The sequence below is a fragment of the Salvia hispanica genome, chromosome 6, assembly GCF_023119035.1.
Source record: "Salvia hispanica cultivar TCC Black 2014 chromosome 6, UniMelb_Shisp_WGS_1.0, whole genome shotgun sequence".
NCBI classification, from domain to species: Eukaryota; Viridiplantae; Streptophyta; class Magnoliopsida; order Lamiales; family Lamiaceae; genus Salvia; species Salvia hispanica.
In genome coordinates this window covers 18,719,831-18,739,480 of record NC_062970.1, presented here as the reverse complement: position 1 = coordinate 18,739,480, position 19,650 = coordinate 18,719,831, and the positions used below count along the sequence as shown (strand labels likewise).

The following is a 19,650-nucleotide window of genomic DNA, read 5'->3' as shown; positions in this document are numbered from 1 at the left end:
CTACTAAATAATCTCATAACTTAATACTAAATTATATCTTATTATTATTTTATCTAGAATATTTATTATATGGAATAGAATCTTTACTTAAATAGAAAAGAAAAAAACAAAGAAGAACATCTGGTGTGAGGTTTGTTATCAAGCGCAAACCAATTTGTGCCATGGTTTGAAATTCTTATCTTCAACTTCTCTTTCTCTCTCTCTCAAAGTTTGAAATGAGTAGTGCAACTGCTATCCACCTCAGATTGCTGGAATGCTGTTGCGCAGCAACTATCCCCAGAGCTTCCATTTCTAAACCTCGGTGGCAAATCCAATTCCCTCAGCTCAAATCCAAGAATTCGCGTATCAGAATCGTCCCACTAGTCGCTGAGACCTCCGATTGGGATGAAGGCCTAGCTGCTAGTGCTACCGCCGTCGAATCGGAAAATGAGGAGGAGGCCAAGCTCTTCGTTGGAAATCTTCCTTACGACATTGACAGTGAGAAATTGGCTCAGCTTTTTGATCAAGCTGGAGTCGTCGAGATTTCTGAGGTATCTATCTTTTTTACTACTACTACTTTTTTTCATTCAATCATACAATTCGTTTTTTAGCCTACGATTTGCATTTATGTTTGAAAAACTTATCCCAAATTTGATGGAAAAACATTACTCCTACTGTCTTAGTGTAAAATTGAGCTGAATTCACTATTCTTAAGGGAAAAAAATGAATTCAACCCTTTTATATATGATTTGAATAGTAGTAGTATAAATCTACTGTGGTTGTCCCTCCATTCCATGTTAATAGAGTCATATTCCATTTTGGGACATTATAACATAATAGAGTTATTTCTATATTTAGAAGAAAAAAAAAACAATACACTCTATCTCTCATATTTTTTTTCTTGTCTTACTTTATTCTCCTCATTTCACATATTAAATATCTACTTTTTAATCTTCATGCCAAAAAGATATGTTTCTATTAACATGGAATGAGTATATATGTGGGTCATTTTTATTATAGGTGTAATTCACGTTGTCTTAATTCCATCAAAATAGGGGATTTGGGGTGTGAATGCATCTAATCAGGTGTTGCTAGTGTAGGTGATTTACAATAGGCAGACTGATCAAAGCCGGGGATTTGGATTTGTGACGATGAGCACGGTGGAACAAGCCGAGAAAGCTGTCGAGATGTTCAATGGCTATGTGAGTTCATTCATACCTAAACTTCTACTTGCTATACCAAAAATGTTCTTTTGAGATTTCAGAATCAATTTCTATGTTGCTTACGAATTAGTATGTCTAACTAAATTAACCGTTTTGGTGTAGTATGGTATTGTATTTACTGATTGTTTAAGAAATTCGTGAAGGTTTCGTACGTAGGGACTGTCGATGCCATGAAAATGTTGCCTCGTTCATGATTTGAGGATTTATTTGTTATTGTCAACAGATATGACAATTGTTGCTTGCCTCTGATAACACATTTTGTTCAGGATATAAACGGAAGACTATTGACCGTGAACAAGGCGGCTCCTCGAGGTTCCCAGCCGGAAAGGGTTGTTAGAACATACGAGCCTGCCTTCCGGATGTATGTTGGTAACTTGCCATGGCAGGTGGATAATGCTCGCCTCGTGCAGCTCTTCAGCGAGCATGGCAAAGTCGTTGATGCCAGAGTGGTATTCGACAGGGAGACGGGAAGGTCCCGTGGATTCGGGTTTGTCACGATGTCGAGTGAGGAGGAACTGAATGATGCTATAGCTGCTCTTGATGGACAGAATTTGGATGGGCGTGCAATTAGAGTAAATGTTGCGGAGGAGAGACCGAGACGCACCTTCTAATCCAAATCCACTATTTATTTATGTATTTTTTGTATTAGTAACATTGCCTTTTCACACATTTTCCACATCTTCACCTCCAATTTTTGTTTTCAACTCTCATCATATTCTTGTCAAGATACTCAATACAGATTGTTTTAATAGATGTGATGAATTCTTTTATAATCACTACCATGTGAGCTTCAATGTTTTCAGCACCAGGACCCAACATGAGCTGTACATTATAAGACAAAATTCTATATCCCGAAAATTTACAACTATGACGAAACCAACTCCACAAAAAGGTGAGGGATTACTAAAAATGCTCAACCTCAAAGACTTTCAGCATCAGCCTTTCGGCCTCATTGGAGGACTTGTAGGCTTGCAGCTTCAACAGTGGCAACGTAAAAGTATAGTCTCCACAGCGTGACATTGCCCTACATTATTGACCACGAAATCACTGATGAGGGGTAAATGGTACAATTCAAGTATGGAAAATAGTAAGTATTTCGCTTCTAATACCAATACGCTGAGATCAACATTCAATATGCTGCCCAAGTACTTCTGTGAAGGATTGTCCTGTTCAAGGATTTCCACAACACGGTCAAGACTCGTGGCTGGTAACTTCTGAATCCGTGTACGAAGCTCTTGCTTCTCAGCAAGTGTCATCACCCTGTTGGAGAAAATTATGAATGTCTATCTTCAAATAGAAGTAGCAAAGATAATAATAACCAACTTGAGAAATTAGATTTAAATATTTAGTGATATACCTGCAGGTGGTCATTACACTATTCAGAATTTCTTCGAGCTTCGTCTCCATGTGCTGCAGCTATCAGACATTAATAAAATGATCATTAGCAATACAATACATGCAATTTACTGATGGTTCTGCTGATTCAGAAGTCTGTAAATAGGGAGAAACGAGAACTTCATGTTCAAGTACCGTGGTGGAAATTTCAGTAGTGTAGCTCTCCATGAGCTCCTTCACCTTAGAGCTATCTTGCTCTAAAATAAACCGCAAATCATCATCAAGCTGGATCTGTCCACTTTCCAAATCCTGTTTGCCACAGGGATAAAAATAGAAGGTATATATGAACTTTTTGAAACAAGATCTCGATATTTAAATGTGTCAATGAATGGAATAGACATGTATGACCAGAACAGTTTTTCTACATACGGACAAAATTGAGAGGTTTTCGGCAAACTGTATGTTTTGAGATACCAATCAAGAATGGCGCAAAACTAAGACAAGAAAACCGATAAATATATAAGATAGAGAGTTCTAACTTAATCCAACACCATGGTCAAAGGTAGGTAGAGAGTTGACTCTCCCTTATATGCTATTCAAATCTTTCATGCATCAATGTGGGATTCATATTAATCCATCCCACTTCTGAACCTAATAGTACACGCCGGGTGGCACACCCAAATACAAGCCACAAAAACCCTTTGTTGCCCTATGGGCCTACATTTTTAGTGCCATCCCTTTGCTCACACCATCATGTAGCCCCTTATAAATTAGGGAGCCCTAACCTAGCCCAAAACCATGATTGAAGTAAATGAAAGACTCCAACTTATATGCTACTCCACACTTGAAAACAGATGTAAGATCAGTATCAATCCATTCCTTTAAAACCAAAAGTCCACAGATGACACACGCCGGGTGGCAAACCTAAATATAAGGCCCACTATCCATTTGTTACCCCCTTGGGTCCACATCTTCGGTGCATCCCTTGGTAGGAAGTCCTTTGCTCCGGTGTCCTTTCCCCAATTATTTTCGGTATGAAAAAAAGAGGGATTCCAGACGGAAAATATAGCATGCATCTACAATTTTTAGGAGGTATTTATTCTGAGCGATACAATAGATTGATAATTTGTTTATGATAAAGTAATTGAAGCAATAGAAAAGATTGAGTAACTTTTTACTTTTATTTGACATTAACCACTCTATCACACAATGAGCATTAACACAGTGATGGAATATATTTATAAAACTGAAAATATTAGTTAAAAAACTCAATTTCAATCAATTCATCAAAATCCTTTAAAGTAAATAGTGGATTAGCTTTAATTATTTTCATTGATCCATATCACTCAGTAATAACACCAGAAAGTAAACAACCCCCTTAGAGCATCTCCAAGGGGGAAAGGTAAATTCAGAAGGTATATTTCCAATTTACCTTCTTAAAAAAGGTAACTATACCTTCCTAAAAAAAAGTTATGAACTCCAAGAGAAAGAAGATAATTTTAAAAGGAAAATAAAAATCACCAACTTTTTACCTTTTGTGTGAAGAAGAGGTAAATATTTCAAAGAAGCTATTAATATCTATCTTCCCATTGGCAAACGAATTTTTATGAAGAAAGGTAATATGCTAGTTATTTATTTTATCTCTCCATTTACCCTTTTCACTTGGAGATGCTCTTAGCGCATCTCCAATAGAAAGAGGTAAATTGAGAAGATAACATTTCCCATTTACCTCTTCAAAAAGATAAATATACCTTCTTAAAAAGTAAAATGAAAAAGCTACACAAAAATAAAAACTAAATTTACCTTTTGTGTGGAGAAGAGGTAAGGATACCTTTTTAAAACTTGAAGAAGGTATATAATACCTTCTCAAGTACCATTCCCATTGGAGAATGAGTTTCTTTAAAATTGAAGAAGCTATAATACCTTCTAAAATACCATTCCCATTGGAGAGTGAGGTTTTATGAAGAAGAGGTAAATATGGTAGCTATTTCTCTTTGCCTCTTTGTTACCTCCACCCTTGGAAATGCTCTTAGAGTGGAGATTAATGTTGTTAGGAGCACAGGGCGGGGCAGCAGGTTAAAAATTCGGGGCATGGGGCAACAAGGCGCACGCCCCATGAATCGGGGCACACTAACAGCAGATTTTGAATTTTGTTTATATCATATGCCTTGCATCTGTTTTTTTATGCTTTTAAAAATAAAAAAATACTCCCTCCGTCCCTAAAGAGTATGTACTATTTCCTTTTTCTTCCGTCCCCAAAGAGTATGAACATTCCAATTTGGAAACTATCTTCTCTCAAATGAGGTGGGACCCATTCTCCACTAACAATACTTAAAAAACTTTCTCTATCTCTCTCTTACTTTACCAATAATGCATTAAAACCTGTGCCAAACCCAAAGTTCATTCTCTTTGTTGGGACGGAGGGAGTAATTATAATTATAATTATAATACGATAAAGCCTAAGTAGCATTAGGGCATCTCCAAGGGAGGAGGTAAATAAAGAGGTAAAGAGAAATAACTACCTTATATACCTCTTCTACGTAAAAACAACTCCTCCAATGGGAACGGTATTTAAGAAGATATTATGCCTTCTTCAATATTGAAGAGGTATGTTTATCCATTCTCCACACAAAAAAGTAAATATTGTAGTTATTTTTGTATATCTTTTTCAAATTCACCACTTTTTAAGAAGGTATATATACTTTTTGAAAAGGTACATGAGAAATATACTTTCTCAATTACCTCTCTTTCTCTTGGAGATTGTCTTACTTAAACTTACTCCCACCGTTCTATTAGTGTTGGAATCATATATTCCTTTTGGAGATGTTCCATTCGAGTTGGATCATTTCCTTTTTTTGGAAAAACACAACAAGCTTATCTCTCTTACTTTACTCTCTCCTACTTTATTCTCACCCTTCTTAACTTAAAAAATATGTATTTTTGAAACTCCAAGTCGAAAAGAAATGCTCCAACATTAATGAAACAGAGGGAGTATAATTTTAAAATTGCAAATTTAACATACAAGTAACAATATATCTTGAATTGATAACTTTAACATAAAATTACGATATAAAATCACCTAGGAAATATACAAAGATATAAAGTCACCTAGAAAAAAATCAAAATTAATAATTTTAAAATAAAATTAAAGGAGGGAGAGACACCTAGTGAATATAAAAGATATAAAAAATCATCTAGGGAGAAGTCTAACTTAATAATTTAAAAACCAAACTAAGAGATATAAAGGCACCTAGAAAATATAAAAAGTACCACCCTAGGTAATACGTTTTTCCTTCATAGTCTTGTCACAGATAAGATGAGAAGTCTATCTTCACTAATAACAAAACAATAATCTCTCCCTAATTAATACACCCAACCGATTTTTTCTCTCCAATTAAAGTATTCATCTCTCTTTCTCTGTCTATTTAATACTTACTCGCTTCTTTTCTCTCTCTCTCTAATTAAATATAATGACCAACAACTCCTAAAATCTCATGTCAATCATTTGTCATTTTAGCTGGGATGGAGGGAGTATCTAAAATTACCTAGGGAAAATAAAAGTCTTATGAATGTAAAGACATCCGTGTCTCTATTCTTGAAAGGAAAAGAAAGCCTACACGGCCTTCATATTGAACAAGTTGGCAAACGCATGAAGCAGCCCGCCCCACCCTTGCCCCTCTATTTGGCTCGACTTAGCCACCTCGGGGGAATCCACCTTGGACGATTCCGATGGAGCCTCGAGTGGCCCGTGCACCGAGCACAGTTTTGATAACACTTGCTCAAATACATGGTATAGCTTACGGAATACAACATGAAACCAAAACAAATTCATGCTACAAGGTGATATCCAAGGAGACGCTCACCGCACATGGAGGAATAACTTTGGCCTTCTTTTTAGGATGCTGCCGTTGATCTGTCGTATGTGTTGATGCTTCCAAGCTTAGAAGTTTTTCTTTGTGGCTTAAGCATGAACGAATCCGACAAACAGAAAGGACAGGATTCTCCATCTGATTTTGAAAAGGCAAAACACAATTTGGAAACAAGCCAGGGAATGGAACAGGGCAATAGTTACAAAGACTGATTACTAAAGGATATAACACACTTCCTCTTAGCATTCATTTTCATGTACAAAATGAAAATGAAACTGTTGTCAAACAACAAATTTAACAGGAGTGGTCTTTATCATTAACAATAGAGTTGAATAAGTATTTTTGGGATCTAGTGAGTTGTATCTTTTGGTGAGAACTACGAACTATGTACAAACACATAAAGTACATGAACAGATAGTTAAATCATGAAGAGCTAAACACTCTGCCAATCCAAGAAAATAGTGTACATTTGGTTATTGTGGGATAGTCCACAAAATACTGCACAGTTCTTACTTTTAGTTTTTTTGGACATCTTTTTCTTTATTTGGGACAGTGTGAATAACATATGTACAGGATTAAAAATAAAGTAATTTATTGGGCATTATTATAATTATTACCTCATCTATCTCTTGAGGGAGAGTAGAAGCACTCTGGTTGATCAACAACTGTAATCTTTCCCTTTTGAAATCCGAAAGTAGAGCTCCTATTCCATTAGAAAACAATGGAGCAGAACCAGTAGTAGTGTTGTTTCCTTCAGTTTGGCAACTCTTCTTCATCGAGCCTTTTTCTCTAACCACCCTTTTAACGTCTCTAGATAATTGAGAAACTGGAGGGAGATGGGGCAGAAGATTATCATCTTGTGACAGTAATGCATCAATCTCACCCTTATACAACCCAAAGAAGTCAGGTCCTGATTTAGTATTGTCCCCAAAAGCAGCCGGATTCACAGAATTTTCTGGCATGTCAGCAAACTCTGTTGAAGAAATGCTCTAATATCAACACGAAAAAAGAGAGAAGATAGGAGAAAAATCAAGCTTGAGAAGAAATTAGACTAGATACAAGCACACAAATTGGAGTGGACATCATGCGTGTACAAAAGCAAGCAATTCTTCAAATGGACTTTATTCTAGAAAAACTGAAGCAGCATCAAACCAGAAGGAAAAACTAAAGTGAGGGTTGAGCCAAAAAGTTTGTCAAATTATCAGATATAAATACTTCTTTCACGCCTCAATATAGCAAATAAAATAAGTTAGAGGTCATTTACTTAATTAATTTTGAGAATTAGCCTACATAGATATAGATAATAAGACCAATCCATTGTTTATTAAGACGGAAAGTTTGGCATACCCCAAAGTTTTAAAATAGATTTTAGTCCAGGGCGTTTTTTAGTAGCCCCTTGCACGCCACAAGGCAGCCCGAGGCATAAGACCAAGGTGTAAATCATAAACACCCATAAAATCATACCTAATACAATAAAAATAAATAAAAGAATAGGAAAGGAGTATATTAAAGCACATCTAATATAAGTTCATAAGTCATAACCACTTAATACATATGTGAGAAGCTGCTGGTGGGAGAAGGAGAGGGAGACATAGAGAGAGTGAGTATAGGTCAATGGAAGGGCAGAATTTTGGCATTAGCATTTTTTTGGTCTTTCCTTTGTTAGTGGCCCATATCAATTTGATGTTAAATATCTAAAATCAGAAAGATCTCTAGCCTATAATGCCCAAAAACAGCAAAAAAATCAAGTCCTAGAAGCTAAGAGCCTCGACTGCAAAGGAAGGAGAGGGGGAGAGAGAGAGAGAGAGAGAGAGAGCATACTACTCTAGAACACAAGGTTCGGCACAAATATGGTGCCTGCATCCGGAAATTGGAAAAGATTATTATGACTGCAAAGGAGAAGTGTACTACTCACATGGTACCTTTGAATCAATTCTTTGCATCTTCTAACACCATTTTCCAGGAAACGTCAAAAAAAAGTCAATACCTGTGTTGAATCAATTGTTGTCAACATTGAGTAATCTTCCCATCCCTGAAAGGTAGCATTGAAAGGTAATATTCAAGTGATATTTTAGGCATGAAATCGTTGGTCAGAAATACATTTAAGAATGATAAAGCTTGTTCCATACAATATAGGGAAGCTACTTTAGCCTGTGTTCTATGGCAATTCAACACCAGTCAAGAAGTTTAACTGGAGATGGAAGAAATCTATTGTTACTGGTGCAACTAAAATGAATCCAGTGTTCTCAGCCTCAAGCCTTAGAACTTTAAATGACACAAGAAATTAGGATACAGACTTGGAGCCGATCAGGTCAGCACTCAACAACTAAGATGAACATGGAATAAAATATAAAGTGGCATTTCAAAAGCAGTGTGAGCTATACAGTTTGACTATTATAGAATATGTTTTTATAATTTACAGATAAATGTTCGGCACCTCTGTTTTCAAGGAAGCAAGAGCGACGGAAGCTCTAATTAGCAGGAAATCTTCAGCCAAGACAGCTAACTGCAACTTAACAAACAAGACACAACTCAGAAGACAAATAAAAGCTATCAGGTTAAAATACCATTAAAAAGAAGGTGAAACAATTAATTTGTAAATATAAGAATAAATCAACCCGAAGATATATGTCAGTTAGCCATATTTAAAAATAAGTATATGAAAATATAATCTCTGATATCTATATGCCAAACTGCAGCAACATGTCAACATAAGCTTACGAGTTTTTATTAGTTTTTTAATTCCAGAAACACATTTTAATAGGATTTAATTAGCTCACATGAAGTATTTCACAAACGCGAGAGACAACCACACTCACTCACACACAAATAATTATAAATACAACCAAAACAATAAAGAAACATGAAATTCCAACCATGATCGGAAACATGCAGTGATTGAGCAAAACAAGAAAACTAGACAACGACCTTAGCTCCTCTGTGTGTTGAGCGGAATGAGAGGTGAGTAATGGTGGCCGGCGACGATCGATTTACTGCTGCAGTAACATACGACGGTGGAGAGAGAGATAGTGATAGAGATAAAAGGCGGGAGCGATTGCAATTTGTGATATCGTCGGAGAAGAAGGGAAGGAGGAATCTGGAGATTCAGTGACAGAATCCTAGGGTTTCGAAAGTATTTTTTGTAATTGTATTTTGTAGAATAAGATGAAACTACATATTTCCATTTTACTTTGCACGTAAATTTCATCAATAATTTTTTATTATTTATTATGTTGTATTTCTATTATTTTATTAATCCGTCTATCTATCTATCTATACATCTATAAAAGCTGAGTTTAGGGCTTCATTTTGAATTTTTAAAAATGTTTAGCTAAATTTTGAATATTTTAGAATTAAAGCTAGGCGTTATAAATACTATTAATTATTTGTTACAATAATTAATATTAATTAACTAATAATATACGGAGTAATAAGCATTAAGTACTGAAATCAGCGGTTGCGCTAATTAGAAGATTTAAAGTGTCAAAATAGTGATCGGATTATTACTTCAGCATTAATTCTTAAGAATATTTATTACACAATTGCACTAATTACAAATTTGTAACCGCTCCATTATTCAGAATTGTATTGACACTAATTAGGTTAGCTTCCTCATATATTTGGCCTATGAATATGTTAGTTTATTACTCATTTCCACATTACCTTATCCGTTGCATTATGTTACTATTTTTTTCATTTCTTATTTTATTTAATTTTTTAATTATTTATCAAAAATCATTATTGTTTACTTTTTTTCCTGCACATGGCATTAGTATTCAAGGAACATTTTCCTACAATTTTAATTTCTATAATATTGCACTCAATTCCTAGCTTGGTGTATTTAAAATAAAGAAAAAAGGGAAGTTAGCTATTAACCATGCCGAAATGCAGGAACTGAAGAAGAAAGAATTCACTTGGAAGAAAGACGAAGAATATGAATAGTGCGGCGCATTACTTAGAGCATTATAAACGTATATGGTTATTAATGCATGAATAATTAATTTGATTTAATTCTTCATTTGTTTAATGTGTTATTTTTAGTTCACTTAAACTAATTTATTTAATTCTTTATTTGTATAATGTTATTAGATTTGCCTATACTTAAATTATTTATTGTCTTTTTACTTAATTAATCTTAATAGATTTAATTTATTTAATATTTTATTAGCTAAAATTTTATTGAATAATATTATTAATTATTATTTATTAGTGAATTGATCTATAAAGCAAATTAAGATCAGTGCATCGCAAGGTGATATACTAGTATCACCTAGTACTATAGTAGCATTAAAACTTATATCAAAATTTTAGTTAGCGAATTTATTTGGCAACTAAGTCCATTCAGCAATTTTTGTTGTTTTCATAACTAATTAGAATAATCAAATAATAATATTCATGAACTTCCATAAGATTTATGTCTTTTATGAACATTATTAATTGTGCTAAGTAGGATTAGCAAAAAGACACATAGGGGTGATTGAAGTATTTAAAAAAGTGAAGTATGGTTTTCTTACTATGGCAAACGAAAATAAATGAATTACTCCAAGTAAATAAACTTAATTCGATATTTTATGCTCGTATAAAATTTAAAATTATAACCAAAGTAATACCATAAAGTATTTGGGCTCAAAACGTGACCATATATTGATTGTCCAATAAATCCATTTTTATTTACTACGTACAACAGAGAAAAGTTTGATTGATGGGTTTAATTAATTATGGTGAAATAAATCCATTTTATTCAAATGCGTGACAAAACAAGTAATTTTTTTAATTTTTTTTAAATATATGATGTGTAATCTATTTAGAATCATGACATTAATAGGAGTCACATTCTCTCTGATTCCATAAAGTCAAAGCAGCCTTAATGAATCGATTTTAATATAATTTAATCATAGTTTTCATTCTCAGTTTTAAAAAAATTGGTAAAAGTTGAGTAGAATAAGCACAAGCATATAGTGTGAGTTATTGATAAAGTCTGGCAAAGCATACGTATAAAACTGAAAGCGCTGAATTGTTTATTTTTCAGCCTATTCCATAATCAAATTCTTGATTCACCCCTGGACTGATCTGGAGCGAGCTCACTGTATACAACAATGGCGTTTGGCGGAAGACGGCCACAACTGATCTCGTGGACAGTCGAGAAGAGAGGGAAATTCTCTAACCATCCTCGATGGCTCAAAACCTCGTGCACCTCTTTTGCAGTCGATACTCCCTGTAGACGTTTTCAAAATCATAATTTTGGGACCGGTGAACTAAAAAGGCGCGAGTGTATGAAAGTAGCTACCTGTAGTTTTTGGCCCTGCAACATCTCAGCTTCGAGCTCATCGAATGACCTCTTCCCACCGTTCTTAGCAAAAGCCTCGGCACATCTCCTGTTTCTCCCTCCCACTAGTGATCCACACGCTTGTTTTGTTACTAATAATCGGGGAATAATTGGTGCCGTTTGGGACATTTATGTATTGATTATACTTACAGCATGTCGTGATGAGATCTGCTATGCCACAGCTCTCGAAGAAGGTAGTATCCTTGACCGAAGGGAAGAGTAGCTTTGAGAAGGCCTTCATCTCCCTTAAACCAATTCTCATTATTGCAGCCTGGTACAAGCATAGTATGATCAATTTCAAGCCACTGATGAATCTTGTTACAATTTTGAAAAAGGGTTCAAATTATGGTTTTTAATCACCCCAAAAACCTAGATTAAATAATGCATTTGAAAGCAATTAACAGTTACCTTTGTGTTGTTCCCCATCTCCAACCCATCCACGAATCCTGTATATTGAAGAGCTATCGTCATCACAACATGACAGAAAACCACAAAAGACGATAACAGTAAGATGGCAAAGGATTAGTGTGTGCCTGCTGCAATAGCCACAATGTTTTTTAGCGTTCCACAGAGTTCAACTCCTTCCACATCTTGGACCTATTCGTATATGTTCAACATTCACAAATCAGAAGTATATGTCATTACCCCACCACATGTATTCTCTTTTAAAACTAACAAAAAACTTTGACGAAAGACTAGACGTCCTGTACTCACACACGAGACCATGAAGTATGAAGTGTTGAATAGCTTAACCCATTTATCCGCAATCTCTTTATTTTTCCTGTATCCGACTGTAGCTTCACTAAACTGCTCCAACGCAATCTGCACAAGGCAACAATCATATTTATTTCAATAGATCAATGAGTGCTAGCTGGTTATAAACGACCGTGCTTGAGCATTTGATAATTGAGCCAACTAACCTCGTTTGCAATGTTTGCACCCATCAAAACACAGCAGTTGATTCCAAGATGCTCGGATATGAGGGACGAGATCATGCACGGACCATCCCTCTTGACTTCCATTCCTTTGATTAGGGAGATTGCTTCAGCGTCGCTCCTTATCTTCCCCACCAGCCTTTTGCAAATGCCCTCCATGAACTGATGGGGAGTCACAAATACTAGCATGGTGGCATCCCTCACTACTCGATTCCACATTCAGTCGAATCAGAAGTAGTTACACGAGTACACGACTATCATCTCAAGAACCAACTAAAAATTGAACCTATGTACCTGCGTTTTCAAGATCAGGATCCGCAACAACATTTTTGCCGAGCTTTATTCCAGGGAGATACTTGACGTTCTCCTGTCGAAGGACACCAAAATGGTCGAGATAAATATTATGACTCGACATGTCTAGTGATGAAGGGGAAGCCATGAATAGCAACAACACATTACATTAGTATTGTTGATGACTTCAGTGAGCTTTTCACCAGTTGGGAGGGTCTCCTCAAACACCCACATTCTCACTTCATCTATTCAAATAAATACAAAAATAAATACAAAAATAAAACACCCTACTCAACTACTACAAAATAACAGAAAAATGAAAAAATAAACTAATACAGATATGACCTCAATAGTTTATGGCAGTATGTTTATTTTTTTTAAAGTTTTGTAGCCGAAACTTTTGACTTCCTATATCCTTGGAGCTTCATAGAATATTGTCAACATTTATTTATTTACAAACTAAATCCACATTATAATTAATAAAAATTTAAATTTTGGCATCGGGGATTAATCATACTAATACTAGGCCGACATACGCACACTTTTGAGCGGCTTAATTCGTAGGCCACAACCCACTAGTAGCGGTTTGACCCGAAGCCCATTTCAGTATTAAAATTCCCAAAATTGTTGGCCCATTCAATCCAAAGAGTGACTACGATCGGCCCGTTTAACATCTCTGAACACACAATTTGATCGATCTGAATTTTATTTTCTATGAAAAAAAAACGACTGCGTAAGCTCAATCTCTCACAAATTCAAATTGGCAGTATAACAAAAATGTGAGAAGTGAAATTTAATTGAGAGCATTAAAAAAATGAAATTACCGTGGAAAGAGGAGAGTTTAAGTGTGTTGGAGGCGATGAGCTTGGCGGCGACACTGCCCCAATTTCCGCTGCCGACGATGGTGACCTTGATTGGCGGCATTTGAGGTAGAGGAGGTTGTGGAGGGGCGGCGGCGGAGATGGAATCATCAATGGGATCATCGTGGAGGGAAGGGGCCATGAAGAATCGGAGGGAGGAGAGAAGGAGCGGATGAGAGGGAAAATCGGAAAGGGGGGAGAGAGGAATTAAATTGCATTGGGGGCGGAGTTGACAGACACGTTGTCGTCAGTATCAATGTGTGTGGCGATCTACTCTATATTCATACCTCGTTCATTTTCCCCTTTTTGCCTATTTTCCATTATTCTAATTTAATATTTTTTTTAAATTTAATGATTTTTTCATATTAATTAATTTCAAAAAACATTTTTCATCCAAAACCCTAATTTGGAGTTTTTTTATTTTTTTTATCTTTTTTCGATTTAATTAATAAAAATAAAAATTACACGTGTCAAATTGTAGACCGCACGTTTTTTCTAAAATCATATAGCCTTAAATTAGTTGTAATTAACAATTAAATGATGAGTTAGCAATTGATCATTCCCCTATATATGTAAAAATCAATCGGTATACCGGTATACTAAAACGTCGGTATATATTGACGATTCGGTATGCTGGTATATACCGGTATACCGAATGTTTGGTATACCACTGTATACCGCGGTATAGGAAATCTAATACCGTTACCGTATCGAATCTTTCGGTACAGTATCATACCGTACTGAAAATTATGGTATACCGAAAAAATGGTATTTTCGGTATTTTTTTCGGTACGGTAAATCTAGTATTCCAATAGTATTTCGATATAATTCCCCAGCCCAGCACGAGTGCATCTGTGAAATTAGTTTTCTCTTTCTACAATTACATTACACGTAGTGTCTCTAAAATCTCTAAATATGCAGAGTACAATAATGATATCTCGATCATAAATTTACATAATTTACATGAATGAAATATAATCCATATAGTTTTAATGGAGTACTGTTTTACTATGGGATAACTTTTGTTGAGACTTAAATATATTTTTATTATTCCCTAATAATAGAGCCTTTTAAGTTTAAGGATGACATGTATTTTATGAAATTGGTAAAGTGTGTGAGAGAAGAGGAGATAATAATGAAAACGCTATTTATGGATAATAAGATTCATATATTAGTAATATTATTCAATCGTGAATAGGTTTTAAAAATATATGTGGACTAATTTTTCGAAAATAATTAAAAAAATTAGTTTTTAGGAACATAGAAATTGTGTTCAAGAAATTATTAGCAATATTTGGTTTCAATATACAAAGAAGAAGACAATAATATTCCATCCGTTTATTAAGCAACATAACTCGTAAAATCTCCAATCCTAAACAGTCGGTATTTATTCCATAATTTATTAACACTAGATATGCGAATGGTACTACATGGATTGCTCATTTATTAATCATTGATTATATTACGGGATTTTTGGATTAATTATAAAATAATTAATTGTGCAGCAGTTTATAATGTCTACACCCTACAGACTTTAGCCTTTAAATTTATAAAAAAATGTAAGGTTATAGGTGTCTTGGTTAATTAAAGAATTCCACCATTTAGTAGTAGTAGTACTTACTAGTATACTTACTTTCTTTATTATAATTATTTCCAATATAGTTACTCCCTCCATCCACAAAATATTAACCATATTTGATTCAACATGGATTTTAAGAAATGTAAAGAAAAATGAGTGGAAAAAGTTAGTGGAATGTAGGCTCCATATTTATATTAGTTTAATAATAAAATGTAGCATAATAAGTTGATGGAAAGTAGAATTCATTTACCAAAAATGAAAAGAAAAAATAAAATAGACAACATTTCACGAACGAAAGGAATATTATATTATTGATTTTGCGATTTCTGTAATGAGTCTTCATCATTGGTAAAAATATAATACTAGGAGTAGTAAGTATCATATATGTTTACATTGACACATTTTAGTTTTTAACTTTTAAGTTAAAAGCCAAACTATCCAAATTTAAATAGATAACAATATACTGCTAGATTTAATTTTACTAGTAGTGGTCGTTCATATATCATAAAATTAAAATTTATTGCTATCGACTTTACTAATTAAAGTTGGAGGAAATAGTAGTATCAAATTAGAAAAGAATGACTGAATGACTATGATTAACAATAAGTTATTGCAATTAACCCTACATATATCTATACTCCTTTACAGCTCCCGAAATTAAATACATCAATAAATGCCAACAATTAATCTAAATTAAAACCATATAGTCACAACTCACAAGTACAGCTTTACTTCTACTATTTCATTGGATGAAACTTGAAAGTGGGCCTCATAGTAATTAATAATGAAGCCCACGCCACATAAAGGACTACTCAACTTGGGCTCATGCTCATCCCATTCATACACACACGAAATACATGATTAAATGAAAAACAATCCTCAACACTAATTTAGAATTAACCCTTTGATATGTGCTGATCTTCAATTGTTATTATTTATTTATTTATTTTTATATTGAATTTATTCATATTTTTGTAGAAGAAACTTTATACTCGTCCCCAATGTTTTAAAATTCGGTCCGGTAGGTAAACCAATGTTATTACCTATTCATAGTTTAACCGGTTGATATTTGAACAATTGGTTGGACTTAAATATGCAGCATGTATATATAATTAAAGTATGTATTATGTAAAAATATTATTATAATTTAATGAATCGTATACATTATATGTCAACAAGTTTATAAATCAGTAAATAACTTGTTTAAAACATTAAGGCCATCAATAACGCAGAGGGCTGAACCGTGCTTGGGTCCCGGCCCGCGTCACCGCGCTTTGGAGGAGGGAGATTCGCGGCCTGGCCTGGCGATGGAGCTTCCGGGGCTGTGATGGAGCTCTCAATTTTTGCATTTGGAAGAGGGAGAAGAGGGAGGAAGAGGGGCGACGGAGCTCTCAATTTTGATTTTCTAATTTTTTTTTTGCATTTTTTTTATGTTCTAATTTTTTTTTATTTTTTTTAGTTTATAATTTATTAATTTTGAATTAAAAATGAATTTTCACGGTTTTAGTTGTTCAACGTATTCTATTTAACGAGTAACATATGTTGTAATTGTGAATAGTGCAATTTAATAGTTGTGGCCTGGAATAGGCATGCAGTGTTAGAGAAATTGTGGTCTGAGACTCAAATTTAGAAGAATGATGACGTGGAGGGGACATGGGGCCTGAATCCGGACCAGGGTTGTGGATACTCTAATAAACGCCATCAGAAATAACCAATTTATATTAACAAGTTTACTGAATATATATTGTAGCTAGATGACATTCCAGTACAAATTGAAGTGAGCCAATTTATCAGAAAGAAAAAATGTGATATTATTGAAAAATAATAGAGCAAAAAATCGTGACGATTTTGATTTTATCCTTAAAATTAAAGAAATTAATGTAATGAGATTTTATTTCATACAGCAAGAATTCTGGAGATTTATATACGTGCTTAAAGTGTTTATTTCCATTATTAACATATATATCTTGCCTTTACAATAAATATGCTTGTATAGTATAGTAAGAAACAGTGATAGAGCTTGACATTTGGCTCTGAAGTACTGTACTTATCATTATCTCTAGCTTGTTTGAAATTTTTGACGAAGACAAAACTTTGATACTATAAGAAAGTTTATTAAAGCGATTCATTTATCTAAAAAAAAAGCGATTCATTTATCTAAACAAATAAGTATACGTAATCCATTATTCCTACGAACTAATTAGCAATTAAAAATTGAGATAAAATATTAGTCATTAGATTAGTAAATATAGTGATTAAACTATACTAGGGGAATTGTATTTTAAATTAAAAAATAATTAAAACTTTAAATTTATGTAACTCTTTCAATTTAAATTATTTTTTCGTAAAAATTATATCAAATTAAAGATAATTTCATAAGAATTCTAACGAGATTTCAATTGCATATGTTCCGAAGATGATCGAATAATGAAATTATAGTAATTTTTATTTTAATTTTCGTACATGTTAATAAACAGATTTGTATCAATAAATGCATCAAATAATTTAAACATAATGCATGTACAATATCAATAAAATTGTATTGATATTTTCGGGTACTTGTATTAAGATTCTCATGTCACTGTGCTGATATTTGTAATACACTATGTTAATATAAAAAGCCATAAAAGATTTTTATGTTATAACATATTGACTATTTTACCATTTTGTTGATATTTTATCTACTATTTATTGAAATATGTGGACTTTAATCTCATTCACTCATTTTAAGATCTAATAGTGTAGAATTGGTCTTAGTTGTGGATTAGATACTAAGACCATGTTTAGTTGGCGGGAAAGTAAAGTTGGCAACGAAAATGATTCCTGGAAAAATGAATCCCGGGAATATGATTCCTAGAACTTTACTTTCTTATGTTTGGAAAATATCAAGGTTTTAAATTTATATTTAATTTAAACACCAAACTAAAAATATACTTATTATTTTTTATAAAATAAAAAAAATAATATTGTAAATTTTTTAATAAACTATTAATTACGAATAATAATAGTTATATTAATATTTACTATTACGATGGATAGTTTATACATGGATTATCCATCATAATATATACTAATAATATAATTCTAATTCTAATTATAATTACATGGAATATTATAGTACTCATTTATCATAATAATAAATATAAGAATTATTATATTATAATTATAATATTTACGGATATTTTAATTGAATAAATTTTATAAATTAAAATTGCACTATGACTTTATTGATAAATTTTTAATTTATAAAATAAAATAGTTATTATTTATTATAAGATTTGTAATACATAATTATATTTTAATTATTTAATAAATTATTATTACTATAATGAATTATTATAAAATATAGTTACAATAAGGCCTGTCAAAATGGATATCGGGTATCTAATACCCAATATCTAAACCCGAAAAAGTCGGGTAATTGGATACGCAAAACCTGATTTTTCGGGTATCGGATCAGGATCGGGTAGTGAGAATTTTGGATGATCGGGTATCGGGTTACCCGATATCCGATCGGGTATACCCGAATATCTGATTTGTTTTTAAAATTAATAAATTATGTCTTCTATTATAATTAAATGTAATTTAATTTCTAAATTATATGTGGATGAATGAAAGATGTTAATATGTAATTTAATTTCTTATTGTGGATGAATGAAAGATGTATTTTTATTTAATTTCTTAATTTAATTTCTTATTTTGGAGGGATGAAAAATGAAAAATATAATTTAATTTCTTAATTACATGTGGATGGATGAAAGATGTTAATATGTAATTTAATTTCTTAACATAGAATTTTGTAGTATTTCTCAAAGTTTGTAGTTATTTTCTCTTAAACTGAAACTACTACAAAAATTTTGTATTTTCCCTTGAATAATACTTCAATTGTGTATTAAATTTGAACTAAATAGTAGTATTAAATAAACTCTAAAAATTGTAGTTAATTTAGAAAAAATCAAAATCACAATCGGGACTGGATACCCGAGTCAGGTATTTGGGTACCCGAAATTAAATTCGGATCGGGTATCAGATATTAAATTTTGGTAACTTCGGGATCGGGTACCCGAAAATTTCGGATCGAGTATCCGCGGATATCCGATTTGACAGGCCTAGTTACAATTATGATGATTTTAATCATAGTTATTTATTATAGTGAAATTAAGTATGATTTATAATTTTAAATTATTTTAAAAATATTATTATTATTATTTGATAAGGCTCGTTTCATGCATTGGTTTTGGGTATTTGGGGCG

The 19,650-nt window shown here is 33.1% G+C and overlaps 3 protein-coding genes across 16 annotated transcripts; 1 reads left to right on the top strand and 2 right to left on the bottom strand.

Moving 5' to 3' along the window:
• The first annotated feature begins 126 nt into the window (after positions 1-126).
• On the top strand, positions 127-1,978 carry LOC125193823 (28 kDa ribonucleoprotein, chloroplastic-like). Its single transcript, XM_048091734.1, has 3 exons — positions 127-530; positions 1,080-1,181; positions 1,469-1,978. Exons 1-3 carry the CDS (start codon positions 216-218, stop codon positions 1,811-1,813), a joined length of 762 nt encoding a protein of 253 aa, XP_047947691.1. The 5' UTR covers positions 127-215; the 3' UTR covers positions 1,814-1,978.
• A 32-nt stretch (positions 1,979-2,010) lies between these two features.
• On the bottom strand, positions 2,011-9,569 carry LOC125193821. 13 transcript variants are annotated; one of them, XM_048091722.1, is made up of 10 exons: positions 9,335-9,567; positions 8,844-8,912; positions 8,394-8,438; positions 8,228-8,263; positions 7,024-7,395; positions 6,401-6,544; positions 2,733-2,846; positions 2,560-2,612; positions 2,312-2,462; positions 2,011-2,226 (listed from the first exon to the last, which is right to left on the bottom strand). In XM_048091722.1, exons 3-10 carry the CDS (start codon positions 8,418-8,420, stop codon positions 2,152-2,154), a joined length of 972 nt encoding a protein of 323 aa, XP_047947679.1. In that variant the 5' UTR covers positions 8,421-8,438; positions 8,844-8,912; positions 9,335-9,567; the 3' UTR covers positions 2,011-2,151. The 13 variants fall into 13 exon arrangements, with proteins under 13 accessions (XP_047947679.1, XP_047947678.1, XP_047947677.1 ...); XM_048091721.1 differs by having other exon boundaries at positions 2,560-2,618; positions 8,329-8,438; positions 9,335-9,566; XM_048091720.1 differs by having other exon boundaries at positions 2,560-2,618; positions 9,335-9,566.
• A 1,759-nt stretch (positions 9,570-11,328) lies between these two features.
• LOC125196206 (glycerol-3-phosphate dehydrogenase [NAD(+)]) lies at positions 11,329-14,061 on the bottom strand. 2 transcript variants are annotated; one of them, XM_048094627.1, is made up of 10 exons: positions 13,783-14,061; positions 13,127-13,203; positions 12,962-13,034; positions 12,653-12,870; positions 12,447-12,554; positions 12,266-12,329; positions 12,141-12,178; positions 11,883-12,003; positions 11,694-11,797; positions 11,329-11,621 (listed from the first exon to the last, which is right to left on the bottom strand). In XM_048094627.1, exons 1-10 carry the CDS (start codon positions 13,958-13,960, stop codon positions 11,448-11,450), a joined length of 1,155 nt encoding a protein of 384 aa, XP_047950584.1. In that variant the 5' UTR covers positions 13,961-14,061; the 3' UTR covers positions 11,329-11,447. The 2 variants fall into 2 exon arrangements, with proteins under 2 accessions (XP_047950584.1, XP_047950585.1); XM_048094628.1 differs by lacking the exon at positions 13,127-13,203 and having other exon boundaries at positions 13,783-14,060.
• Between the last annotated feature and the right edge of the window lie 5,589 nt (positions 14,062-19,650).

What these genes read in the sequence shown, in the direction of transcription:
- LOC125193823 (XM_048091734.1), top strand. Translation starts at nt 216, where the DNA reads ATGAGTAGTGCAACTGCTATCCACCTCAGATTGCTGGAATGCTGTTGC. An exon ending in GAGTCGTCGAGATTTCTGAG is followed by an intron (nt 531 to 1,079) that starts GTATCTATCTTT and finishes TTGCTAGTGTAG; the next exon opens with GTGATTTACAATAGGCAGAC. An exon ending in TCGAGATGTTCAATGGCTAT is followed by an intron (nt 1,182 to 1,468) that starts GTGAGTTCATTC and finishes CATTTTGTTCAG; the next exon opens with GATATAAACGGAAGACTATT.
- LOC125193821 (XM_048091720.1), bottom strand. Translation starts at nt 8,420, where the DNA reads ATGTTGACAACAATTGATTCAACACAG. An exon ending in GAACCTTGTGTTCTAGAGTA is followed by an intron (nt 7,396 to 8,227) that starts GTATGCTCTCTC and finishes TGTTGATATTAG; the next exon opens with AGCATTTCTTCAACAGAGTT. An exon ending in CTACTGAAATTTCCACCACG is followed by an intron (nt 2,619 to 2,732) that starts GTACTTGAACAT and finishes AATGTCTGATAG; the next exon opens with CTGCAGCACATGGAGACGAA.
- LOC125196206 (XM_048094627.1), bottom strand. Translation starts at nt 13,960, where the DNA reads ATGGCCCCTTCCCTCCACGATGATCCCATTGATGATTCCATCTCCGCC. An exon ending in TCCTGATCTTGAAAACGCAG is followed by an intron (nt 12,871 to 12,961) that starts GTACATAGGTTC and finishes GGAATCGAGTAG; the next exon opens with TGAGGGATGCCACCATGCTA. An exon ending in TGCAGGGCCAAAAACTACAG is followed by an intron (nt 11,622 to 11,693) that starts GTAGCTACTTTC and finishes AAACGTCTACAG; the next exon opens with GGAGTATCGACTGCAAAAGA.